Genomic DNA, 26,242 nt, shown 5'->3' on the forward strand with positions numbered 1-26,242 from the left:
TTGGGGCTTTTTGTTGTTTGTTTACTGCTATTTATATCGTGCTGTTTAGTGCTTCCCTGAGTACACAGAGCAAACTTCCTGAGGCCTCGGGGGAAACATCATTTTCCTCCCCAAATACCACTGCCCTTTTTCCTGTCACCCCTATAAGTTCCAGACAAGCAAAGCTCCACAGCAGCCATATCAAGGCCGTCCTCCCGCGGAGGTCCACGGGGCGTGAAGACACTGCCCGTGTGGACGCAGCACCCGTGAGGCCCCTCAGACACCCGGCAACGTTTCTAACCTCCAAGGATCGGCCTGTCTGACTCTGCGGAGTGGATTTCCTTCGGCCTCCTTCGCTCCATTCCTTAGGGGAAGGAACCAGTCCTCCGTACAGATGGCCCAAACCACAGGAGACCTGGACTAAAGGAGTGTGCTTCTCAACGCATCCCTCACCTGGCAGTACCCGATTTTGGGGTTCCGGTGGGCATAGGCCGTCAGAACTCTTCTCAACGCAGCGATTCCCGTTTCGTTTTGGAAGGCGGGGTGCTCCGGTAAGGAACGGTGCAGGTCCCGTTCTATCTCCTCTGTCACCAGGCAAGATTTTCCCATGGACTCCTCCACCAGGTTACCATAGTAACCGGGATGCGAGGCGAGATCGGTGACGGCATCTGATGATTTAAAAGGAATTTTTCAAGAGGACTAGTTATCAGGACAGTGTCAACATGGGGAGGGAGCCTGTCCTGTCAGAGGACCACAGTGGGGTCTCGTTACTTGAGGGACATGAAATATTTTGAGAACACACACAACCAAAAGGACTTCATTTCTGCCAAAAACAAAAAGGAAAGAAAAAAAGAAATAACATGACTTTTCTAAGAATAACCTTTTACATAGAGAGGGGGAAAGCTCATACTAGAAATATTTTTATTAATATGCTTTTCATAAGTTGTGTTGCCTAGTAACAGGAAGAACATGTGTGTGTACATATATACACATACACATATGTGTACACTTACATGCATACACACGCAAGTTTCACGCATTGACAAGAAATCACTGAGCAGGTGTGTGGGAAGAACATGATAAGGTGCCATGACGATTAAGTAACAGCAATAATGACCAAGGAGCCAACAAGCTGCCAACAGGAAACGGAGGGCTGGCGTCATGGTGTGAGGACGGCCAGGCCCAGCCCAGCCACCGCCAAGCCGTCCGGCTGAGCGCACACCGTGGAGGGTTCTAGTCACTCAGCAGCCAGCACCAGGGCACCTGTGGTTTTAGCCAGTGTCCCCTCCCGGGTGCTAGTGGCAGGTGGCTCCCCAGGACTGCTGCCAGCCTGCGCTTCTTGGGCAAGAGAGGGATGATCAGGGGTGAGAGACGCTATGAGGGAGGGACAGGAAACGTGAGCGGCCAGAGGCCAGGCGCCCAGGCTCGGCCTCCAGGAGGCTCAGTGCTGACGTGAGCACAGAAGGGTCTCCTAGGGGGAGCAGACCTCCTCGCCATGCACCCCACAGCACCAAGAGGAGCAGCAAAGTCACACCACTGGACGACAGGGGCCTTCCCTTCCTGCTCCCAGCCCCTCTACTGAACAGGACAAAATGATCACAATCAACGTGGACACAGATGAATTTCTGTTTGGGAGTCGTGGAGGATTTTGGTCCCAGTCTGAGCCTTATCTGTCGGTAAGTGTCCTCATGGGGGACTCCCAGATGTCACCAAACAGCAGCAGGGGCCTGAAGCCGGACAAGGCCAGCACTGAATGGGCAGAACCACGGAAGGAAGCAGCAGCAGGACAGAAGAAAAATCTGTACAGTTCTGCCCTTGGGGACATACGTGTCCCTAGGGAGGAGGGTCCCATAGGAAGTGTGCTCTGATGAACTTATTTCAGCGCCACTGCAAGTGAACAGCTTATGAAGACTGTTTTAGTCTATTTCAGAACTCATGCCCTAGAGGACACCTCACTGGCTCTTAACGGAATTCTCGGGACTACATATAGACCCCAAGTCACTTTTAAAGGAGAGGAGGTCACTTCAGCCAGACCTCGCACTGACCAGGGAGGCCACTGCAGCCTCAAGGCCTCAGGCCCCACAGCTGACACAGGAAGGCTCTGAAGTCTTGGCTGGGAACGTCACCGGAAGACTCTAAGGACAGATGACCACCATACGCACACACAGGTCAGACCTGGGCCTCTGTTCCTGTGTCTGCTCCAGAAATCACATTTGGCTTCAAGATACTGGAACCACCTACCTGAGAAAAGGAGCCAGAGTCGGCCACGTAGCGACTCAGGGATCCCCATGGCCACAAGCTTCCGGATCTTCTCTGTGCGAAACATACACACCGTTCTGCCATATTCCACAAAGTGGTGATTCCACAGGTTTGTTTTGCTCTGTTCTCTGGACTGGAAGTGGAAACATCCTCAATGTACAAAGAAGCCCTGTTTGCACCTCCCCCCACAGCCCGTCCATGATCCGTAACAGAAACGTCACCTCTCTTAACAGAGACAAGCTATGCGCTCAGCAAATGTTTCTGGACCTCTACCAGGCTTAGAGGATGTAAGATGAAAAACACAGAGGACCAGCCCTTTGGGAATTCAGAGCCCAGTGGGAAAACTTACACAAATAAAATGCCATTTCCTTGGCAAAGCAGATAGGAAGCAAACATTTGTGCCAACACTAAAGTCGCCCAAGACAGATGGGAAGGACAGGAGGGAGTGGGGTGTGTGGGGGGACTTCTCGGGATGCCGACATGTCGCCAGCTGCTGACACACTAGTCAGCTCTGAGGGCAAATGGGAGCGGGGAGTGTGGGGGAGGGGAGTCAAAATTTGCCCAGAGGACAGAGGAAAAACTGAAACTGGAAAAAAACACATTGTTCTCATGAACACAAACAAGAAAGATGCTACTCCTCTAGGCAACTAAAAATCCTTTAAAATTAGTCCTAGATGGCAGGAATTCTTAGTGCCTTTTACACAAGATGCCTACATATGCTTTTAATTATCTTTATTCTCCAGTAATGGGAGACGTTTATACATATATTCAATATTTTTACGTGTGTCATCAACAAAAGTTAATTGAGCATCTCTGTGTAACGTACATGAGAAGGTTCAGTTCTGAATGAATAAAGCCTGCGATCAGTTACACAGGAGTCATTAAGCAACCCAGACCCAGCTTGGGGTAAGACTGTTCATGGTCAGCCCAGGTCACAGCTTCCCACCCGCCATGGCACCATTTCATTATACAATCTCTAGTCTCTTTACCCAACGGTACATGACGTTTCCCTCAGATTCTCCCTCCAAAGGGGAAAGCTATTAAGTAAATGAAACAAAAATATCTTTAGTTCAGTAAAACGAGAAGACAGGAGACCCTTTGTCCCAGAAGACAAAAAAAATACTGTGAAAAGGAGCACACGTAGACACCACAGGATAAAGGAGAAAGGCTTGCTGGAAAAGCCACAGGGATGGCACTGGCAGCTCCCACTTCAGCAGCAGGGAGGGAGCGCCACCGACCTCGGCTGTGGACCACAGCCTCAGACGTGCCCCAGCAGCAGGCACCTGTGGACCTCTTCCACTTAGGGACAATGGGGCAAAGAGGGAGGAGACTGCTGCTTGGCGTTGCCTGGCAACCTGTACCACACCTGCTCTCCTGGGTCGGAGGGCTGGGAAGGCACACCCGGCTGACTCCATGAGTGCCCGCCCGGCCAGGAGGAGCACACCCACCATTCGCAAGTCGGGGCTCTGGCTGCTCAACTGCTGGACGACAGCCCTCGGGGCCTCAGGGTGCAGCCGCAGGCTCCTTTCTTTTTCACTTTCCTCGCTATTTTGAGAAGACACCATTTCAAGATCCCCAAACTTGTGGTCACTGCACATGTTTGTTGAATGAAACACAGGTGACATCTGCACGGAGGGTGGGGGGGATGGGGGGGACGTGAGATACAGAGAAGAAAGTCATCACTTTATAGGACAATCTTTGTTTTGCCTTTAGAGGCAGGAGCTTAACGAAGTCAAACATGTCTTTCTGACTCAAAGGAAAAACCGACTAACATGAGACCCAACGGATTTGATCCTGAGGAAGGAACAGAGTCCACACTGCGATTTCCCTGTGAGACTGCTCGTGGCACCCAGAGCATGGGTCCCAGTGGGGCCAGGAAGGCACCAGTCCTCACGCGCACACTCATCCGCCTTCAGCTTCCAGAACTGAAGAGAACCACTTTGAAGAAACAGCTCTAGGGCACTGAAAGCCTATCTCCTGCCCTCCCTGTCATTTTGGGTGACAACAGGTCAAGAAAGAGAGGGACAGATGCGAAAGGAGAGGAGACGAGGCCCCAGAAGACCAGGTCCATTTTTGCAGTTGTCCAACCTCAAGGACAATGAAACTGCTCTTTTGGCAAGTTCCACCTGCCCCCAAATAACATCATACCCTCCAACCTGGGGGCGTAGGGGGATGACCCTTCTAACTTGTGAGGCGTGACCTGTCCCTCCCTCTGACATGTGGGGGTATGCAATCACCTTTGTAACATACAGAGAAGGATACCGTCACCCCACTAGCCTCTGGTGGGGGTGCCCCCTCAATGCCTCTAACCTGAGTGGGGTGCCCCGTTAGCCCCTCCAACCTGTGAGGTGCAGCCCCCTCAACCTCTCTGATCTGTGTGGAGTCCCTTCTAACCTGTGGAACACCCACTCGGGACACCCAGCGTATCAGAGACAGTCACGACTGTGACACACAGGCCCACTCATCACTCACATGTTTTTCTTATACCCAAGGGGGTCACAGTTGTGCGCATGCCCCTTTGGAGACCCCTGCCCTAGAGGTGAACAGCAGGGTTTTCAGTGCATGGGATCCCACCGCTGCGAAAGCCCGCACTTACGCACCATGTCGTCATCCTGGGAGGTGTCGTAATGCACAGGGCGGTCGGCATGCACCTGCTTCAGCCGCACGAGCAGACGCTCCACCAGGTCGTCTCTGTCCTTGAGCTCGATGAACTGGAAGGCCATCTTACTCCGGATGCTGACGATGATGGGGTTAGGCAGCAGACTCGTGTCCTCCATCTTCTCGATGCTCACCACCTGGGGCAAAACGTTACGCGCACAGAGGAAAAGCAAGAAGCGGGGAAGGCAGGCATTTAATTGCATATGCAGAAAACACCAAGCTGAAGGCAAAACCACATACCCGCAATAAGGACGTAAGGCAGCATATTCACAACAGCCAACGGTGGGAGTAACTCAAGTATCCCTCAATGGATCAATGGATAAAGCAAGTGTGCACACAGTGGAGTATTAGTCAGCCTTACAAAAGGACAGCTATTCTGACACCTGCTACAACATGGACTAACTCTGAGGACATTATGCTAAGTGAAATAAACCGGTCACAAAAGGACAAACACTGTATGATTCCACTCATATAAGGTACCTGAAATAGTCAAATTCATAGAGACAGGAGGGAGAATGGCAGCTGCCAGGGGCTGGGGGTGGGGGCAGGAATGAGGAGTTGTTGTTTAATGGGTACAGGGTTTCGGTTTGGGAAGATGAAAAAGTCCTGGAGATGGCTGCACAACAACGTGAATTACTTAATGCCACTGAACTATAACACTTCAAAATGGTTAAAATGGTAAATGTTTTATATACATATATATAATCATAATTTAGAAAAGTAAGTACATAAGACAACTCCTGGATTTTTTTGCTCCACTTATAAGTAAAAATATTTGTAAAATGAAGATATCTGCTGGAGAAAAATTACATGGAGGTAGGAGATCACATGAATGAAAAAACTGAGTTTTTTTTCGAAGAGTAGTGCTTAGCCCGTGTGTCACAACAGCAAGAACCTAGAGGTCTGGATGTGTAACAGAGTCGTGGGCGCCGTCACGGCAAGGACACCCTGAAACCAAAGGACTGAGCTGGGCACACTTGGGAGCAGACTCAGGGTGCCCTCCACTTCCAAGAGGAGAATTACAGGATTTTCTAGTAGGAAGAGACCTGATCCATATGAAAGGAAGCATTTTTTTAATTTTTAACTGAAGTTCCCGGAGGGTACAGAAGCCAAGCAATTTGATGTTTATTTTCAAAAGGGATGTATTTTTTGTTACGTTGCCTTTTTGTCTCTTCCCTTTTGTGGACAAAAAGGGAGGATTCATGCCTAAGAGCTGTCAGAAAAGCTTTAATTGCTAGATATGTACTTTTTACTAACAGCTTTATTGATAATGCAGAGGTCAGCGTGCCCTGTTCTCACCAATCACTTTTATACAAATTTCCGGTTGCCATAGCAACAACAGAACAAGCAATGGCCAAATGGGTAATGGTCAGATTCAGGCAATGCTTCCCTCCAGATGCCCATCCTTAGCCGTCAAAGCCTTGCTGTGGACACCCCCACAGGTGCCCCGTCGACCAGGGAGGGAGGGAGCCTCCTACCTCTCTGAGCGGGAGGATGACATTGCAGCAGCCATCTTCCTTGCTGGCAAAGCAGATGTAACTATCTGTGGCGAACATCCGCCCGACGGTGTGACAACGACTGAAGGGCGTCCAAAGGGAACAGTCCATGACCGTGTGCAGCTTCTCCTGCCTCGGCAACCTGAAGAACGCCCGGAAGAACTCATTCTGCGCTCTGGCTTCCAGGTGCCTGGCGAAGGAGGGAGACAGAATCAAGAGGCAGGAACAGTGAATGAACACACTCGACAACCAAGGAAAACCCTTTGAAACCCATCGGCACAACCTCATACTGAAGTGACTGCAGAGAGGTGCTGTGCCCACCCAGGTCCTGCCCATCAGCAGGCACGGCACTGCTCTGGAACAAGTCTTTGGAACAAGGACTCAAAGCTGAACCAGTTGCCTCTGTACAGAAGTCACGTGACGAACTCAGAAACCAAAATATACATTCCTTCCAGGTTGGAACACAGGGATTTACCATAAAACAAATGAATAAGAGAGTTTCGAAAAGTCAGATAATAACAACCGTTGGTGAGGATGTGGAGAAACTGACCCTTCAGACACTGCCAGGTGCAACGTGACATGGTGCAGCCCCTTTTAAAACAGTCTGGCGGTTCCTCGGAAGGTTAAACATGGAATCAGGTGGCCCAGCAATTCCACTTGCAGGCTTATACCCACGAAAACACAATACAGAAGTCTATGCAGAGACTCAGGCAGGCATGCTCCCAGCAGCACTGTTCACAACAGCCCCAACCTGGAAATGACCCAAATGTCCAGCAACTGATGAACGGATAAACAAAATGTGGTGTGTGCATGTGATGGAATATTACTCAGCCATGAAAAGGAATGGCGTACTGACGCACGCTACAACATGGAGGAACCCTGAAGATATTCTGCTAAGTGAGAAAGAACCCAGCTACAGGAGACGACATATTGCCTGACTGCATTTGTATGAAATTTCCAGATTAAGCAAATCTCTAAAGACAGAAAAGAGACTAGTGATTGCTTAGGGCTGGAGGAAGGGGGAGAAACAGAGCCCTGCTCACGAGGACGAGGTTTCTTTTTTCTGGGGGTGATGACAATGCTGTCACCCTGATCGTGGTGATGGCTGCACAGCTCTGAATATACTAAAAACCACTGAATGGAATACTTTCAAAGGGTGACTTGCATAATGTGTGAATTAGGTCTCAAAAAATCTGTTGGACATTTTAGATCTGTATCTGGCACATAGTACGTGCTCAATAACATTAGCTCTTATTGTCTTCAACAAAAAATTTAAGAATCCAAGTAAAGTTTCCCTGGAGAGAAGTCCCATCAGTGTCACATCAGTATGAACAACAGACGGTGGTGGTGAGGTTGAGGAGATCCTACCCCAGGGCCCCCCATCCCAATTCTTGGCTCTGAAACCTAGTAAAGCAAGACGGCAGCCAAATCACAGTGCTTGGAAATACTGATGAATTTATGTCATACCCCAAAATTCTAGTAGAGGGGAAATTCCAACAAACAGAGGTAAACAATTTTCTTTGTCCTTCATTCCACATCCAGAAACCTGTCAGAGGCGTACAGCCACTCCGAGGCCCAACGCTTCCCCACACGCGGGCTTCCCAGGAGCTCAGTGCCTGAGGGTCTCCCATCGGTGCTGACAGACAGCCTCGAGCCACTGCTCCTGCCCTTCTGGAATAACCTGGTCCTCTGCGGCTGGTTTGCCTCATAGAGAAACAGAGATTTCCTTCCACAACAGGCTCTCAGGTCCAACGCATGTAAACTCGGGGAAACACCAAGAATTAGCCATCTAGAAACAAGCAGGCCAGATAGATGTGCTTTTCCTAAATGCCCAAGTCTGCACATAAAACCCTGCATTTTTCATATGTGTGTTTTCTCAAAACGTCTTTCCTCTGCAACCCCCCAAGAGCTCTATGGAAATGGAAGGACAAAGTTATCATGTGGCATTTTACGCAGAGCACATAGCAGCTGAGGACCACTGGGGATGGTGGGGATGTGAGGCTAACCCACCCAGACAGCAGGCAGCAGTGGCAAGGGGAACCCTGCTCGTTCTGCAGGACCTCGTTCTGCTGGTGCCTGCAAGCTCCCTCATTTCCTTTGAAAATCCATCCAAAGAGCCCCGACAGACCAGGACCTCAACAATGGGCATCTAGAAAGCTTTTTCATGGAAAAGGCTCCTGCCTTTATCCTCTGCTCTCCATCCTGTCCCCCAGCAAACCACCCGATGACCACTGAGCAGGTAGGTTCCTGCAGGGTGGGACCCATGGGCCTTCCCTTGTGAGGTGGGAGCTGTCTGGAGCTGCATGAGCCCCCGAGAAATGTTTCAGTTGGTCCAAGAGGGCTCTGAGCTAGGATAAGAGGAACGGAAAGTGGAATCAATTACACGCAGTGAGCCTGGGCATTCCTGAGGGTGGGGGCGATTACTAGGGACATCAGCGCCTTGGCGGCCACTGTCCACCTTTAGGTCCTGCAGAACAAGCTTACTTACATTGTGAGACCCAGTTTCCACTGACTGCACTGCATTACCTGAGCTCTCCTCCAGCATTTTCAGCCCGTCAAAATGGATTTTAATGAAGTCATTATTTAATTTCCACTTAGTGAAGCCCATCGCCTCTCTAATCTCTCCCCCCAAGACTAGCTGGCTACACTTTTCTCACCCCATCACTCACAAATTCAAAAATGATATTTTCTGTTTGGAAATGTCAGGACCAATCCTTTCATTCCCTCCCGCCTTCTGTTCTCTTTCGGAAACCCCCTCCCCGACCTCAGTCACCCTGCCTTCCTGGACTCTCTGTGACTACACACTGAAGAGTCCCTGGGCCAGGCCCTCCCCTGTGAAGCGTGAGGGCTGGGCCCGTCAGCCTGCGTCCCGCCAGCTCTAACCTGTCTGACAAGTTAGATCCTGTCTGAGCGGGGGTGACAACGCGCCATGCAGCCCATCCTCCCTGCTCCCGGCCGGGACAAGCTTTGGTACAAGCACCATGTCCGAACGTCCCTGGGCCGTGAGCACAGCCGCAATCATGACTAACCCGTAATCAGTAGGCTCCTGACCCCAATGGCACCTTCCTACAGCCGTTATCTGGGAAGGGAAGTGAAAACATATCAACAAAAGAGCCTGAGGACCATTCCAAGACTTTGGACCATGCTCTTAGCATAAAGAGACTGTTTTCCTAAACTTTACAACCTGGACTCTCCTGGCAGGATGTCAAGCTGACTGAGTCATTACCTGTTTATGTCCACAGCCTACGTCTCCATGACAGAAAGCTACAAATGAGAACTAGTGAGGGCTCCGTAGGCTGTGACACGCCTTTCACTGTTGGGGGAAGTCACGCCAAGGGCAGTGACCTACAAAACACCCCCGCACCAGACTCCTGCCGACCGTCTCGGGACCAACCCCCGGCACCCGTGGCACACAGGCCACCACTGGGACCCTTTGTGTCCTTTTCTCTGATCATTCCCAGGGTAGAAGCAGGCAGGGGCAGCCTTGACAAACTCACCTGATTCTGTAATAGAAATGAAGACTGCCAACACTGATTAACTTTCTTCCCAAATGGATAATTTTACCGAAAGGGTCTTAAGTGCTGCAGACCTTTGATCTTCCTCCTCTTTCCTCACAAAAACTCTAAACACTTCTGTTCTGAGACCAATGAGAAAGAAACTCTCCCTCAAATGTTCACAGAAGACAGCACATGTGTTTAAGGAATAACAGAAATGTTAAAATAGGTAAATAATAATAATAAAAAAATTTTAATGACTAGTGTTTCACAAAGAATTAAACAGAATTGCCATATGATCCAGCAATCCCACTTCCGGGTATATGCCCAAAAGAATTGAATTCAAGCAGGGTCTCAAATACATATTTGCACACCCATTCATAGCAGCATTACTCACAACAACCAGAAGGTAGAAGCAACTCAGGGTCCATGGATGGATGAAAGGGTAAGCAAAATGTGACATACACATGTGATGAAATTTTATTCAGCCTTAAAGAGGAAGGAAATTCTGACACCTGCTATGACATGGATGAAACTTAAGGACATTATGCTCAGTGAAATAAGCCAGACACAAAAAGACAAATACTGTGTGATTCCGCTTATATGAGGAAGTCCCAAGAGTAATGAAAAACATAGGGATAGAAGGTAGATAAAGTAAAATGGCCAAGAGCTGGGGGAGAGAATGGGGAGTTGTTATTTAGTGGGCACAGAGTTTCAGTTTTGCAAGATGAAAAGAATCCTGGAGATGGATGGTGGTGATGGTTCCACAACAATGTGAGTGTACTTGATGCCACTGACCCATACACTTCAAAATGCTTAAGATGGTCAATTTTATGTCATGTGTATTTTACCAACATAAAACATTTTTAATGACTACTAATATACAAATAGCAGTGGTGATTCTGTGACTAGATCGAAAATATCCAGCCAGGACAGCACTTTACAGGTTAACTTGTTTTTCCAAGGATACCTTTATAATAGTTCACCTTTGCATCAGCTCTGCAGTTGCACAGTTGCAACCATAAAGCCAGAAATCACAGTCAAGCTCAAACACCACAGTCTGAATTTTAGACTGAGTAATAAACTTGAACTTCTTTCATATGACAAATAACAGAAGCGAGTACCTCACAACTCTCCAGGACTAGTATCAATTTGGGGCAAACAAACAATAAAGATTGTTGACTGTCACTCTGAGTAAGGCACGTTTCTAATGACAAATTGGTACCAAAAATAAATCCAGGGGTCCTGAAGACTTTCTCCACAAAGTAATACGAAAATGCAAAATTTCTCAATGTTCACTAATAAAGCCCAATGCTGAACAGAATTCTATCATGAGAATACCCGTATTATATTTTCTAGAAGTATTCTTTTTAATGACAATCAATTTTGAAACATCTGAAAAAGAAAGAACTGGATCCAGAAATCAAAGTCTACGGCATAAAGGAAATGAATAATAATCATTGACAATTACTATGTCTCTATCATGATTAACAACACAGGAAAATCTGGATTTTGCCACAAGGGAAATTTACATCGAGTACAACTCAGGCTAAAAAAGCCCAGGAAATGCAGGTGGCGCACAGGCCTGGTCCCCGGGCGAGGAACCCCGCGGACCAGCAGCTCGTACCTCTTGGTGATCTGGCTCGGCTCCTGCAGCTCTGGGTCCAGGTCAAAGCCCTCGTTGTCCAGCAGCCTCCGCAGCGTCACGTCGGCCAGCTGCTCCATGATCTTAAACACCTCTTCGAGGTTCAAGAACATGGAGAAGTCCCGCTCCTTGCTGTGCGTGGTGATTCGGATGGTGGCCGTCAGAAAGACGTTGGACGTTTTCTCCAGCTTCTGGATATCAACCCAAGGGACTACAAGTTTAACTAGAAGAGAAAAAGGGTAAATGCATATTTTACCCCCAAATTTACCCCAAACTTGTAGGTGGCAACAACAGTCCAAGGTTTTCCTTGAACTGAAATACAAATGCCCTTGAACCTGAGCAGGAAAGAGCAAGCACAGAACTAACTGCTTGACATCTGTCTGTTGGAAGCCAACCCACGTTCTCATGATTTTCTTAAAGGTTTAAGTAAAACCTCTCAGGTGGCTGGCTACCACACACGTACGAGGGATATCATTCTGAAACGCCAGGTTAACAACACGAAAACTTTCTAAACAATATTTAAACTTAAATATTTGCAACGCATGCAGAAGCTTCATCCACACGAATGCTGGCTTTAAAAGTAACATTCATGATGTAAACTATGAAAAAACGATAGTAAAAAGGGATGGATGATTCCTGACCTCGGTCAGAGAAACAGGCTTAACGTTTAGGCTGCATCAAACGACAGTTGTATTCTGTCTTCTAAGACTCTAACAAGTCGTTTTTATGGCACTTTTGTTAAAGTAATGCAGTCCAAACAGTTCATTTTATAAACAAGTGTTCTATTCTCAGAAAGATTTCTAAAACACTGGTAGCTGGGCTGGCGTGCTAACGCAGACCAAACTGGGAAGAGACACACATAACAACTTAAAGTAAAAAAAAAAGGCTATCGAACATCAGGCATCATTTATTTTTTCCAAATTTTATTATCCAAATAAAATGAGGTTTAGTGACAATGATGGATAAGTGTCAGAAAATAGCTCATTTTCCTTTTCAAATAAAGAAGAGGATGGTTAAGTGTCTTTCTTTCTACCATTTCCCTCTGTTTGTTTTACAATAATGTCTTCAGCACCTCAACAATTTTAAAAGACCACATTTCTACATCTGGCTTGAGAATAAGCTTCTTCAGCGACTTCTAGTTGCTTTCACATCAAGTCTTTTCACACACACACACACACACACACACACACACACACTCCATCTACACCATCAACTTTCAGCCTCTCCTTTGTAAAGGGCCCTGCACTTAAGGGGCTCATTCAAATAAGGAGAACAGACATGTAAACAAATAAACAACCATTGACTTGACAGGCCCCAAATTAGAAACACAATTATAGGGTCACCGGGGAAGATCCCTGAAGGTGATAAAATCTAAATTAAATTTGAAGGATGAACAGGAGTTTCCAAACAGACATAAGCATGGGAAAGCGAAGGAAAGACCGGGCGTGCGTTTTGAGATTTCAGAAAGTAGGACAACAAGGACGGCAAAGATTAGGTCAGAACACATGGGGGGGGGGGGGGCGCCATGCAAATAGGGTGTATGGACGGGAACATCCAAGCTAAGGCTGTGGCGTGGGAAACAGAAGGGACAGAACATGCAGGAAGCTGGCTACAGCGGAATTCAAGGAGCCCTTCCCACCGGTTCAACTTAAAACAAACTGAAATGCAGGAAGAAATGTGTGTGTGTGTGTGTGTGTGTGTGTGTGTGTGTGTATATGTATCTATATATATGCGCGCACACACACACACACACACACACACACACAGCGTCCATACCACTATGTGTTGCCACGTGAAACAATACTTGGTTCCAAAAGTTTCAATGAGAATCACTTGCTAAAATGCCAACATACACTTGACAACACTTGTGGCTTTTCCTTTTCACCTTGGCATTCCACTGCCCAGCATGGCGACTGTCAGTGGATAATGTGTGAAAAGTGCATCGCTGCCCGCGTCTCAAGTGGACCCAGGTGAAGAATCCGCCTTCTAGAAACAACTGCACATCCAGCTCCTCTCCCAGGAGCTGTGAGAACGTTCAAGGCTGGGAATTTTTTTCAAGAGCCCCCTGTGTTAAGCAGCGGTGTATTCTACTCCTTTGGACCTACTGGGCCATCAGTGACAGCACTGTTTTCAAAGCAACACAGAGTAGTAAAACCCCTTCAGGAGCTAGAGGAGGTGAGCTACCCGGAAATCTTTCATTAAGGCAGCAGAAAACATGGACTCGCCAAATCCAACACTCTGAGTGGCAGTGGTACAGATCATGAAATATAATGGTCTGTAGAAGTTATTCGGAAATCAATCAACTATCACCTGCTATCATCTCAACTACTTATTTCTATCTTTGTCGTCTGCCTCTTCTTGTTAGTGACTTTTCCAGGGACCAGCACTGAATACCCCAAGGGCCGATGTCATCTGTGAAGGCCACGTCCCTCCCAAGGCCAGCGCCAGCCTCACACTCACGTTCCTTGCCCAGGAAGAAGGAGTAGAAGCAGAGATGATTGATGCTGAGGTACAGCCAGCCCTGGCGGGGAACCCTGCCCTTCCAGCAGCAGCAGGAGTAATAGGTGATCAGCTTCTCTGCCTCTGGAAAGTTGAATCTGGCCTCGAACTTGACCAAGGCCTCTCGGAACTTCTCAGGGTCCTCTTCCTGCTCGGCAAGCCTGCTGCTCGTCTCCTCCGCAATGAGAGCCTGACACACAGAAAGATAACAGCCCCTCGTTCAGGGAGAAGAAGAAGAGGAGGCAGGAAGAGACGGAAGAGGGAAGGAGTCTGCACTGCTCCGCACAGAGATACAGATGGATGAGAACAGCGCACCACATCGTCTGTCCACACCCAGCGGGACAGAAACAAGCTGGCGGGGCGGACACCTAAGAACAGGTTTCTCGCTTGGCCACTTAGCAGCCATGAGGCTTAGGGCAAATCATTGACTGCTAAACCCCAGTTCTCAAATTCCTATTTTACAATGTTTCCCTGCTCTTCCCTACAGGGATGTGAGGTCTGATGGTTGGGTCAGACATGTGAAGTCAATGCATCAACCATGGAAAACCACCCAAGTTGGAGTTAAAAGGAAGTCTTTTCTACAAATACTCATGAATCATTTTCCTCATTAGGTTCAAAACTTGGGGTATAAAGCTAGTAATAACTGCTTGACTACAATACCGGATATTTCGCTACCACTGTATACTCTATAGTCCTCTACGGTAGAAAAGGAGCACATTGACTGAGGTTCCTGGAGTTATAATTACCTCCAAAGCAGCTGGAGACAACTCTAGACTCTCACCAGCCCCGAGACAATACCGAGAGGAATCTATATAAGAAACCTTACGAAAATAGCCCTTATCTTCCATTAGTTTACCCTCATATATAAACTTATCTTCCCACAATCTGCCACCCCTAGAAGCCTAAATTGCTTTTTCCTTTGTCTTGTCACTTCTCTACACATACCATGTTTCCCCGAAAATAAGACCTAGCCAGACAATCAGCTCTAATGCATCTTTTGGAGCAAAAATTAATATAAGACCCAGTATTATATTATATTTTATATTATGTTATATTTTATATTATATTTTATTATATTTTATGTTGTTATATTTTATATTGTATTTTATATTATACTATACCATATTTTATATTATATCATATTTTATATTATATATTATTTTATGTTATGTTATTTTATATTTTATAGTATATCGTATAGTACATTACATAGTATTTTATATTATATTATATTATATTATACCCGGGCTTAGAGTAAAATAAGACTGGGTCTTATATTACTTTTTGCTCCAAAAGACGCATTAGAGCTGATTGTCCAGCTAGGTCTTATTTTCGGGGAAACACGGCATATTGTTCTTTACTAAGATGCTATGTGAAGCCCCAAGCTGTAACCAGCCTTAGAGCTACCTGTCACTGAGTTTCTCCCATGTGTATAGGTGCTGCACATGTTGCTAAACTGTTTTTCTCTTGTTAATATGACTTTTGTCAGTCTAATTTCCAGGGCTCCCACCACAGAATCTACAAGGGGAGAGGAAAAACATTTTTTCCTCCCCAACAGCAGTTTTCCTAAAGCTACTGTAGCAGAAATTAATTTTCTTCTTCCAAATTAAGACAAGAAATCCCTAAATCAAAGAAATACCACAATCTACATCAGACTAAAAAAGGGAGGTAAGTGTGAAAAATAACCACAAAATGGGCATTTCTCTAGCTAAGTCCCATTGCAATCTGACCCAGGGAACCCAGCCACACTCAGCTGGACCAAGCTGAGGTGTAACGCACGAGCTGGACGCATCCCCACCACAGCCTGGGCCCACCTGCTAACCCCCAGGTAATACCAGGAGGACGCCAGCCAATACTGCCACACCCTGGCTGGATTCAGGAGATCTCTGTTTTCCACCTGATCCCACAAGTACCCCCAGTCCCCAGAGGGAAAGAATGCTTCTGTTCTGTCCCTTTAAAATCGAGAATTCACTTTGACAATTTTTACCAAAAGCCGAAGCACTTAGTGTATTGCAAAGGCAAATTTGGGGGGGGGGGGGAACAAACAAAATCAATGGTCAGGGTGTTTTACCTGAAGGGAGAAAAACTGTATTACAGGCTAGTGTGTTAAAGGGTTTAAAAAGAGAGTTAAATTTAGAATAAGAAACAGCCTTTCCCTGCCTGATAGGGTTTTTAAAGTAATGGTTACTGTCATAGTCTTGCAATGAGACCAGTTATATAAGATATAAGTCACAGGAGATATCGGCAGACACTTCCCAAAATATTCTTCTCTTGCCGTCTCAAAATGTAATGGGCTTTAATTCCACTTAATTAACATTTTAAGAATAAATAGCCACTTTTAGGAGGAAGAAAGTGCTACGTCCAACAAAGTAAGCCGTGACAAGATGTCACAACTACAAAAAAGTTGGGAGTAACGAATTTAAGGAGTCAAACCACATTGTTAACTCTGCAAAAACATGAATCTTAACATTTTTTTCTCCTGAGGAAATAAAAAGGACCTTCACCTCTGCACAGGATAACAAACACTTAGGCCTGAGAATGAGTTCTTTTTTTAATTTCAGGTGTACTTTGCTGGACTGACTCTGCCAAGTTGGACAGCTGTCAAGTGGGACTCTCTGGCTTTATGTATTAAGCCAAGAAGTTCAGTGATAGTGGAGAACATGCTTAGAACAGGATTAAAAATGCTGCAGTGTTCAAAATGTTACAAAGAAGTTATCAGAAAGAGGAGAAAATGGGGAGAAATGTTACAACCAAGGCACCTACCTTCACCTTCCCTTTGACAAAGCTGGCAATGTCCTCTTTGTTGTCAAAGACAGACAAGGTGTGGAGGAGATTTTGTTCCAGCCAGTCCCAATGCTCGTTTATTTCCTCTAACGTTGCACCTGGGTTAGAACAGAAAAACATACAGAGATTAAAAGACAAATGAATTCCCAGAACAGGAATTCATTTTCCAAATATCACGAATCCCATGTTTATGGTATTAAAACATCCAGGGTTCTCACATGCTGGACCACAGTGGACAAAGAAGACACCTGCCCCTGGACCCACAGTCTCCCCCACCCCGGCCCTGGGGTTTGCGAACACCTGTCCCACTGACGCACAGATGGACCAGCCGACCAATCGGGTCTTCTGCTCGGTGGACATCCTGCCTCCCTCACACGTGGAATTCCTACCGCCGCCAGAAGGTGACAGAAATATTTGTAATTATATAGCTATTCCAGGGATGCAAACCTAAGCAGCAAACCGAGTCACAACAGTCTCAGTTTCACCTGTGAGAATGCGGGGCCCTCAAGAGGGACCCAATCCCAGGTTCACAGGAAGGGCCTCTTGAGAAGGCTCTGCAGGCTGCCCGGGGGCATGGCCACTTGCACTAGGCAGCCTAAGAAATGTCCAGGTTTACACATTTGTTCTCCATATCACTTAGAACATCCCTTCGAAACAGATAGAAGAGGTTTCATAGTACATATTAAAATGAAAACATTAAATTGTATCTAGTAAGTTGACTACTTTCAAAGGCAACACCACCAAAAAAATCACCCTATTATTGAAGCATTAAGCAACACGGTTCCCAAACAGCTTGGTGGTTTCAGTTGTCCATATCCCCTCTCCAGGAGCCTCCTCGTTCTCTCCACTGGACAATGGGCACCTGGGCACAGGGATGGTACCAGCTCCTATGACGGAACTGGCACACAGCTGACGTCAACACGGCCACTGACTTGAAGCAACCATGGTCCTAGACAAGCAAGGCACATGCGCATCAGGTGTGTCTGGGCCGGAAACAGAGAAACGCCAGGCCAGGTTTCCGAAATGGGAAGCGGGAGATATTCTAACCTCACAGAAATGAAGGGCTACCAGACAAACCACAGCACAGAATGATGTCGCCACAGTGAGAGGCGTGATGGTCAACAGAGCCACATGACACTTACACAGGAGCCAGACATTTTCCTAACACTCCACTTTCTCTCTGTCACTGGCAGCTTTCCTCTCCCCTGGGTATACACGCATGTGAGGATCTCATAAATACCCCACGTATAACAAGGCCAGAGAACTCACTCTGGATTTGTGGATTTGGGGTCGGGCAGTAGGAAAAACTTCTGTGTTAGGACTGTTTGGACAGTTTGGGAAGGAGTAAGCAGAAGAATCTAAGAAGACTTCATAAGGACAAACGAGAGTTTAAAACAATGGTATTTATTTCCTTGTGTTCTCCCGATGTTCGGGCATGGCATTGCCAAGGGAATGTCCTCCAGCCATCACTAAAGCCTGTCTCCTCATCACAGAGGGCTGGCTCCATGGCTCTATCCAACCAACGACTCTGTTCACTGGTTCAGGACACCCGGGCTTTGCACCAAGAGCACCTGACCAGGCTCTTAGTGCGCTGGGGCTGCTGTGACAGAACACCACAGACTGAGTGTCAGGCAACAGAGTATTTCCCACAGTTCGGGAGGCCAGGAGATCAATGTGCCAGCAGATATGGTTCCTGGTGAGGGCTCCCTTCCTGGCTTATAACAGCTGCCTTTTCGCTGTGCCCTCACATGGCAGAGAGAGAAAGAAGGCTCTCTGGTCTCTCTTCTTCCTCCAACCCATCATGGCCCCACCCTCATGACCTCATCTAAACCTAGTACCTCCCAAAGTCCTCACTTCCAAACACCGTGGCACTGGGGGCCTGGGTTTCAACATTTGAATTTTGCTAGGGTCACAATTCAGTCACCACCACCAGCGACCTGCCCAGCTATCCACAGTCACACCTCCCGTCTTGCTCTTTTAGCAGCAGCCCACCTGGTGTTTAGGGGAGCTAGCTCTGGGTGAGTGCTCGTGACCCTCCTGCTGTCCATTTCCCTCCCTCGAGGGGGCCCCTGTGGTATCTGGAAACCCCTGGCCCTCCAGGCTCCCCATTCCTCTCATGACCGGCAAAGACCATTTTGAAACATCAAACTGAGTGATCTGGCCTCCACAGCGTGACCCCCTGGAAGCTTCCAGACGTTGTCTAGTGAACGTAGGACCCACACTGCCTGCCTGGTTCCTCACACTCAGTGCTAGTGTGGCTTAGTGTACATCCAGGTTACCTGCCTCTTGCTTAAAATTCCTTGCTCATTCAGCATCCTCAGAGGGCAGCTGTGCAGGGACCCATCCCCCTCCCCCAAATAAAAACCTGAATCTGGTGGGTCAGCAACGGTGTGTTTGCAGCAGGCAAAGCACATCACATGGTTACTCTCCATAGAGCATCTCTGGGGTTTCACTGAAGCCAGTCAACCCGCACAGGTACCTTGGCGTTGCCAGGTCTCTTCCCCTTCTGGGACCGTCAGGTCTTCTCTTTCTAGATCCTTATCCTTTGTTATCCATCATCATAAAACCAACTGGTCAGAAAACTTCTTTAAAAAGCAAGGAATTTATGGGAATGGGAGTATTTTTATTGGCCTTCAATCTTTTGCTCTATGTTTTCATGTCCTTCCTACTTACAAACACACACAAAAGACCTAGAGGGATGAGGAAGAACAAGAAAGGGGAGACGGGACTCAGCTTCGTGACCTTTCTATTCTAGACAGTCTCGCTAATGTGTAATGAAGACAGGAAACGGTGGCTCCAATCTCTCTCCAGAGTCATGTATATCACATGAAAGACAAATCAGGTACGGCCTCATTCTCTCCAACCTTGAAGTATCCTGGAGTCCTCCCAGGATAAACTGCATTTCAATCTTTAACTAACATTTACACAACCCTTACGTCCAGTACTTCCTAGGGTTTGACACTTTATAAAGCTACTCTGTGCTTGCACTTAAGAATGAGCTCTCCCTGCAATCCCATTTCCCTGCGTGCACCTTCCCAGGTGACGTGAAGCAGGTTTTCACTTATCCTGCTAGTATGCTCATAGGACCAACACAGTTACCCGTTCACAGCTAACCACGTGCGTCTTCCTCAACTAATAACCACAGACACCACGAATAAGTTATCATCAAGTCCCAACACAGTGTGTACACCATGGGAATTAAGACTTGAAACAGTCATCAAAACACTGCATTATTATTCTTTAAAAACTCTTCCTCGTACTGGAGAGGAGCTTATGACAGGGAAAGAAAATTCTAAAACAAAGACAAGCCCACACCTTGAGAGACAAAATCACACACAAAATGCATCGCTGAGCCAGAGTTAGGTTTCAGTACAATCCACCCTGTTACCCTCTTCCTGAATCAACGACATAGTTGTACGCCTCTCCCAGCAGACAATCACTATGATAAAACTTTCCCACCACACTGTCTTCTATTTCCTACAAAAGTTGCCAAATGGCAGGGACATTTTCCAAACTACAATTTCCTCTGCAAGGAAGTCTTATGACGGGCTTCAAAAATACTGTAAATCAATGCAAGCCGACCACACACCCATGACCTCCAAGGACTGAGAAGCCAAGAGGCTCCACGTATGTTACACCCCCAAAGCTCTGAGCCCACACTGCAGCCACGTTTTTCCAATTACATGAAGTAGCCCATCAGAAAACAGCTTTTAAAAAAATGAAGAATGGAAACTAGAATCCTTACCCCTTTATAAAGGAACTACTGACTTGTGAAGTATGCGTTCGAGTTAGGCACAAACACATAAATGGATTTCTGTCTGTGGGTCACGGTCAAAAACAAGTTTGAAAGCCACCACGTCACAGACATACAAGTGGGAAATGTAAAAAAGAGAAGATAAGAAAGTGAGAATTTGACATCCATGGAAGGGGCGGAATGATAAAAAGGCCCCAGATGAACTCAGCACTGCAGCAGCATTCCCGCTTCTGCCCTGGGCCTTCCAAGACGGAGGACAGCTGTTGCTAGGGCCTGAGTTTGCCCACCCACGATCCTAGGATGAAGCCCTAACACCCCATGTGTCCATATCTAAAGACTGGGCCTTTCAGGGGGTAATTAGGTTTCATAGGGTCCTCATAAGTGGAAGAGCCACCAGGGATGCCCCAAGTGAGGACACAGCGAGCAGCCAGCTGTCTGCAAGCCAAGGAGAGAGGCCCTCAGGAGAAACCAACCCTGCCAGCACCTTGATCTTGGACTTCCAGCCTCCAGGACTGTGAGAAAATAAATCTGTTGTTTAAGCCACCCAGTCTGCTTGTTATAGCAGCCCACGCAGATTAATACAGCTTTCTAAAATCAGAACTTAGAGGAGTATTGTGGATTGTAACAGGAGTCCAGTTAGAAAATTACACTTTGTTTTGTGAAGGTCCCTAATCCTGCAGAAAATGACTTACCTATTTTCTAAGAAAATCAAAGTTCAGTGGATCTTAAACATTATACACAGTAGTCAAAAATCAGATTTATAAATCCCTATGCAAAACTAAAATACAGTATGAGAAACCTCAATCAAGAACACAAAACAAACAACACTGATGATTTATAAATAACCAGCTCTATGTTCTAAGAAAGAACAGCCAGAGGTGGCAGACACGGGACATTTTCTGAATGCCTAGCATGAGCCAGGCATTTTGTTGGGTACGTCACACACTTAATGTTGTTTATCTCCATCGAAATAGCACAGGGGAGGTACTGTTATTCCATTTTCTAGGTGCAGGAAAGAACCACCTTGGAGGTCTGGTTCTATCTGTAACACACGATTGAGATGGGAGCCTGGGGAACTGGGGGTGTGGGGGAGGGCGTGGGGGACAGCTCCCAACAGCTGAGTCATTTGAAACTCACACACAATATTTATTCTGTTAAGTTTTCCCTAGAGGTATTTTCAGGAAATAAAAAAAGCATCTTGTTGCCTATACCTACAGCTTCTGCACAAACACAGGCATAAATAACTTGATCCAAGCTTCAGTTTTAAAAAGCAACTGTTTGTCTCAGCGTAATAAATGTTCAATTGAATTAATTAACTTCTCCAGCCACCTAGATCCTAATTGAGAATGCAATGGGCATTGCTTGGGCATAGCTCAGATCTCTTCCTTTGTAATAGTAAAATATTGCTCTACTGTCCAAACACTAAACGTCTGTCTAAATGCGTGGACTAAAAGCCATACAGACACTAAGGAGCTAATTAAAAGTGTAACTGTCAAGGCAGTGTCATCCCCAAATTCCACTCAACACTCATCATACACAGAGGAACTCAGAGACAAAGAATCTGAGTAAAAATTTAAAATGACAGGGAAGAGGATTAGACCAAAGCCTTTCATTTTCAGAAGTTAAAAATAAAATATGCTCTTTAAGTGGATACTCTAACATCTAATCTATATGTCTGAAGCAGTATCTTTACAGGAACATGCAAAGGTTCAATGTCAATGACATACCAGCACGACATACGGGATTCTAATCTGTGCATATTTCTCACTATAGAGTTTAAGAAAGCAAGTTTTAAACTTCTCTTTTTACATAATTTCCTTGCCCTGTTTTGCCTTCAAATTAAAACAATGAGTCCCTAAAAGTATTTGAAGTGAAAAACAGAGAAACTCAACCTCCTTAATACTGAAAGTAAAATAGGTTTTTAATTTATAATTGCAATAGTCACTTAAATGTCTTTATATTAGTGCCATTAGAAACACTTCTCAGAAACAGAAGCAGAAATAATAGCAAAGAGGTAGGAAAATTTGACCTATAACCAAAGAAAAACCAATTAACAGAAACAGACCCGGAAATGACACAGATAAAAGAAATCAGTAGACAAGGATATAAAACAGGGATTATAAATATACTCCATGTGTTCAAAAAGGAGAGATTAGCATGAGAATGGTGGGAAACTAAATGGAAGACACAAAAAAATCCAAATCAAACTTTTAGGGATATAAAAAAACTGTCTGAAATTAGAAATATACTAGATGGGATTAAAAGTAAATTAGAGGGGCCAGCCCGGTGGCTCAGGCGGTTAGAGCTCCGTGTTCCTAACTCTGAAGGCTGCCGGTTCGATTCCCACATGGGCCAGTGGGCTCTCAACCACAAGGTTGCCAGTTCGATTCCTCGAGTCCCACAAGGGATGGTGGGCAGCGCCCCCTGCAACTAAGATTGAACACGGCACCTTGAGCTGAGCTGCCTCCCGGATGGCTCAGTTGGTTGGAGCGCGTCCTCTCAACCACAAGGTTGCCGGTTCAACTCCCGCGAGAGATAGTGGGCTGTGCCCCCTGCAACTAGTAACGGCAACTGGACCTGGAGCTGAGCTGCGCCCTCCACAACTAAGACTGAAAGGACAGCAACTTGAAGCTGAATGGCACCCTCCACAACAAAGATTGAAAGGACAACAACTTGATGTGGAAAAAAGTCCTGTTCCCCTTCCCCAATAAAATAAAAAAAAGTAAATTAGAAATTGCATGGAAAAAAGAGCAGGGAACTTTAGGACATACCGTGTTTCCCTGAAAATAAAACTTAGCCGGACAATCATCTCTAATGCATGTTTTGGAGCAAAAATTAATATAAGACCCGGTCTTATTTTACTGTAAGACTGGGTCTTATAATATAATATAAGACCAGGTTTTATATTAATTTTTGCTCCAAAACATGCATTAGAGCTGATTGTCCAGCTAGGTCTAATTTTCGGGAAACACGGTAGTGATAAAAACTATCTAAAGTGAAAAAATAGGAAAAAGGATTAAAAACAAGAGGAAGGACAGAGCACCAGTGATCTGTTGAACTATAAGCAGCATCCTACAAGTGTGTAATAGGGAGTCCCAGGGGAATAAAAGGGGAAGAGGGCCAGAGAATAGGAAAAAATTTTTATACATAGTTGAAGAAATAAGACCTGAATTTTTTTTCAAGTATGATGAACACTATAAACACACAGATCGAAGAATCTCAACCCTGAATCTCAAACCCCAAGCAGAAAAAGCATAAAGAAAATCACGCAAATGTACATCAAAATCAAATTGGTGAAAACCAGTGATAAAGAAGAAAAGGACATTATTTATAAAGGAACAAAGAATAATAGTAGACTTCTTATCAAACAATGCAAGCCAGAAGATGTGGCGCAATAGCTTTAAAAAGTTACTTTACTAAAAGAAAAAAAGTTAATTTACAAGTAATGTGAAGACAACACGAGTGAACCCCTGCACAACTTGGGAATTCGAAACCCTTCCTCACCACGACTCAGAATCAGAAAGTGTCAGAGATGAGTTCTAAATCCCACTACATTAAAAATAAACAAACAAATCTTTGCATGGTAAAACACACCACAAGCAAAGCCACTAAAAGACATGACAAACTGGGAAAACATTTTTTTAATTTCATCTCTCAGAAAAAGGATAATATTCCTAATAGATAGACAGTATCCAAAAATAGGGGGAAAAGAACAAACACCCAATAAAAACTAGGCAAAGAACAAGGTTCTAAAAACAGCCCTTAAACATGATGACGTTCAACTTTCTCATAATAAAAGGAATGAAAATTAAAACTATGCAGAAACACATAGGAGTTTGGCAAAAATCCAAAAGTTTGACAAAACTGATGACACATCTGGGAAAGCAAGCACTTCCATCCATTGCTGATGGGAATTTTTAAAAAATAGTACAAGTCCAATGGAAAGAGGGGCACTTAGTAATATCTACCGAAGCTTCATACTCATTCCCTTTTCGATCCAGCAATCCCACTTTGAGTAATTGATCCCAAAGCCTCAGCAGCAAAAGTACAAAATTATTTATCTACCAGCTTATTCATTGGAGCATTATTTGCCATGGCAAAGGTGGAAAACAACACAAATGTCCATCAGTAGAGGATAAGTTGAATGAATTCTGGGACTTCTACACAATGAAAGACAAAACAGAGGAGATAGTCTCTTTTCTGTGATATGGAATGATTTCCAGGATATGTTGACAAGTGAAAAGGGCGATGCATGAAACAGAATACATGTGACCTGTGTAAAAGAAGGGTGGGGAAATATAGAGAGTCTCTTTGTTTGATATTTGGAAAACAAAACAATAGAAAGCTTAACTAGAAAATGAGAGGTTTCCCTATGGCGGAGGGAAGGAAGCAGAGATGACAAGATGGCTTCTCTACAAATATTTTGTTGTATAGGTTTGATTAAGGAATCATAAAAGACCTTTACATTTTTTAAAAAATGTAAATCAATAAGGAAAAAAGCAATCCTTAACAATGAAATAAATGGATACACTTAACTGTTTATGAGGTTATTAAAATACAGGCACACCTCAGAGATGCTGTGGGTTCCATGCCAGGCCACCGCAATAAAGCGAATGCTGCAATCACGCGAGTCACATGAATTTTTTGATTTCCCAGCACATATACAAGTTACATTTCCTATACTGTAGTGCAACAGCATTATGTCTAAAAAGACAATGTACATCCCTTAATAAAAAAAATCCTTTATTGTTAAAAATGCTATTATCATCGTGCCTTCAGCGAGTCGTCTGTGTGCTGGCGGAGGGCCTCACCTTGATGTTGATGGCCGCTGACTGATCAGGATGGTGGTTGCTGAAGGTTGAGTGGCTGTGGCGATTTTTAAAAATAAGACAATAATAAAATTTGCCACATCAGCTGATTTTTCCTTTCACAAACGATTTCCCTATATCATGTGATGCTGTTTTATAGCATTTTACCCACCACAGAACTTCTTTCAAAACCGGAGTCAGACCTCTCAAACCCCGCATCTGCTTTATCAACTAAGTTTATGTCATATTTTCCATTCTTTGTTGTCATTTCAACAATCTTCATAGCATCTTCACCAGGAGTAGACATGCGACTCTTATTTTTACTTGAACAGTTACAGGCCATTGTTGGGTTATTCATTGCCCTGATTTCAATATTGCTGTGTCTCAGGGAATAAGCACGCCAGAGGAAAGGGCGAGAGTGGGGCAACAGCCGGTCGATGGAGCAGTCAGAACGCACACATTTATCGATCAAGCTCACCATCTTATATGGGCACGGTTCGTAGCTCCCCAAAACAATTACAATAGTAAAATCAAATATCACTGATCACAGATGAGCATAACAAATATAATAATGAAAAAGTTTGAAATAGTGTGAGAAGTACTGAAATGTGACACAGAGACGTGAAGTGAGCAAGCGCTGCTGGAAAAATGGTGTCAACAGACTTGTTCAATGCAGGGTTGCCACAAACCTATTTGTAAAAAATGCAATATCTGCAAAGCATAATAAAATGAGGTACACCTGTAGCTACACAGAGAAAAATAACTATTTTAAATAGTATTTTGACTATACATCCATAGTTAAATATGTTCTAAGGCCAAACGGAGCTGCAAAAACTCAAATTTCATTCAGTACTCTTACTAGTAGC

At 45.3% G+C, this 26,242-nt stretch overlaps 1 protein-coding gene across 3 annotated transcripts in view; it reads right to left on the reverse strand.

The window, feature by feature from the left end:
- Positions 1-26,242, reverse strand: part of TBC1D8 (TBC1 domain family member 8) — a 99,397-nt gene that overhangs the window by 19,760 nt on the left and 53,395 nt on the right. For all 3 annotated transcript variants that reach the window (XM_019753835.2, XM_019753834.2, XM_074332395.1), the window contains exons 3-10: positions 16,794-16,912; positions 13,992-14,220; positions 11,514-11,754; positions 6,375-6,582; positions 4,839-5,033; positions 3,687-3,863; positions 2,221-2,371; positions 433-647 (exon numbers count right to left, since the gene is read on the reverse strand). In XM_019753835.2, coding sequence (XP_019609394.2) covers positions 433-647; positions 2,221-2,371; positions 3,687-3,863; positions 4,839-5,033; positions 6,375-6,582; positions 11,514-11,754; positions 13,992-14,220; positions 16,794-16,912 — 1,535 coding nt within the window. The remainder of the gene's footprint in view (positions 1-432; positions 648-2,220; positions 2,372-3,686; positions 3,864-4,838; positions 5,034-6,374; positions 6,583-11,513; positions 11,755-13,991; positions 14,221-16,793; positions 16,913-26,242) is intronic.

Source organism: Rhinolophus sinicus, linkage group LG05 (genome assembly GCF_036562045.2).
Source record: "Rhinolophus sinicus isolate RSC01 linkage group LG05, ASM3656204v1, whole genome shotgun sequence".
In the NCBI taxonomy this organism is placed as follows: Eukaryota; Metazoa; Chordata; class Mammalia; order Chiroptera; family Rhinolophidae; genus Rhinolophus; species Rhinolophus sinicus.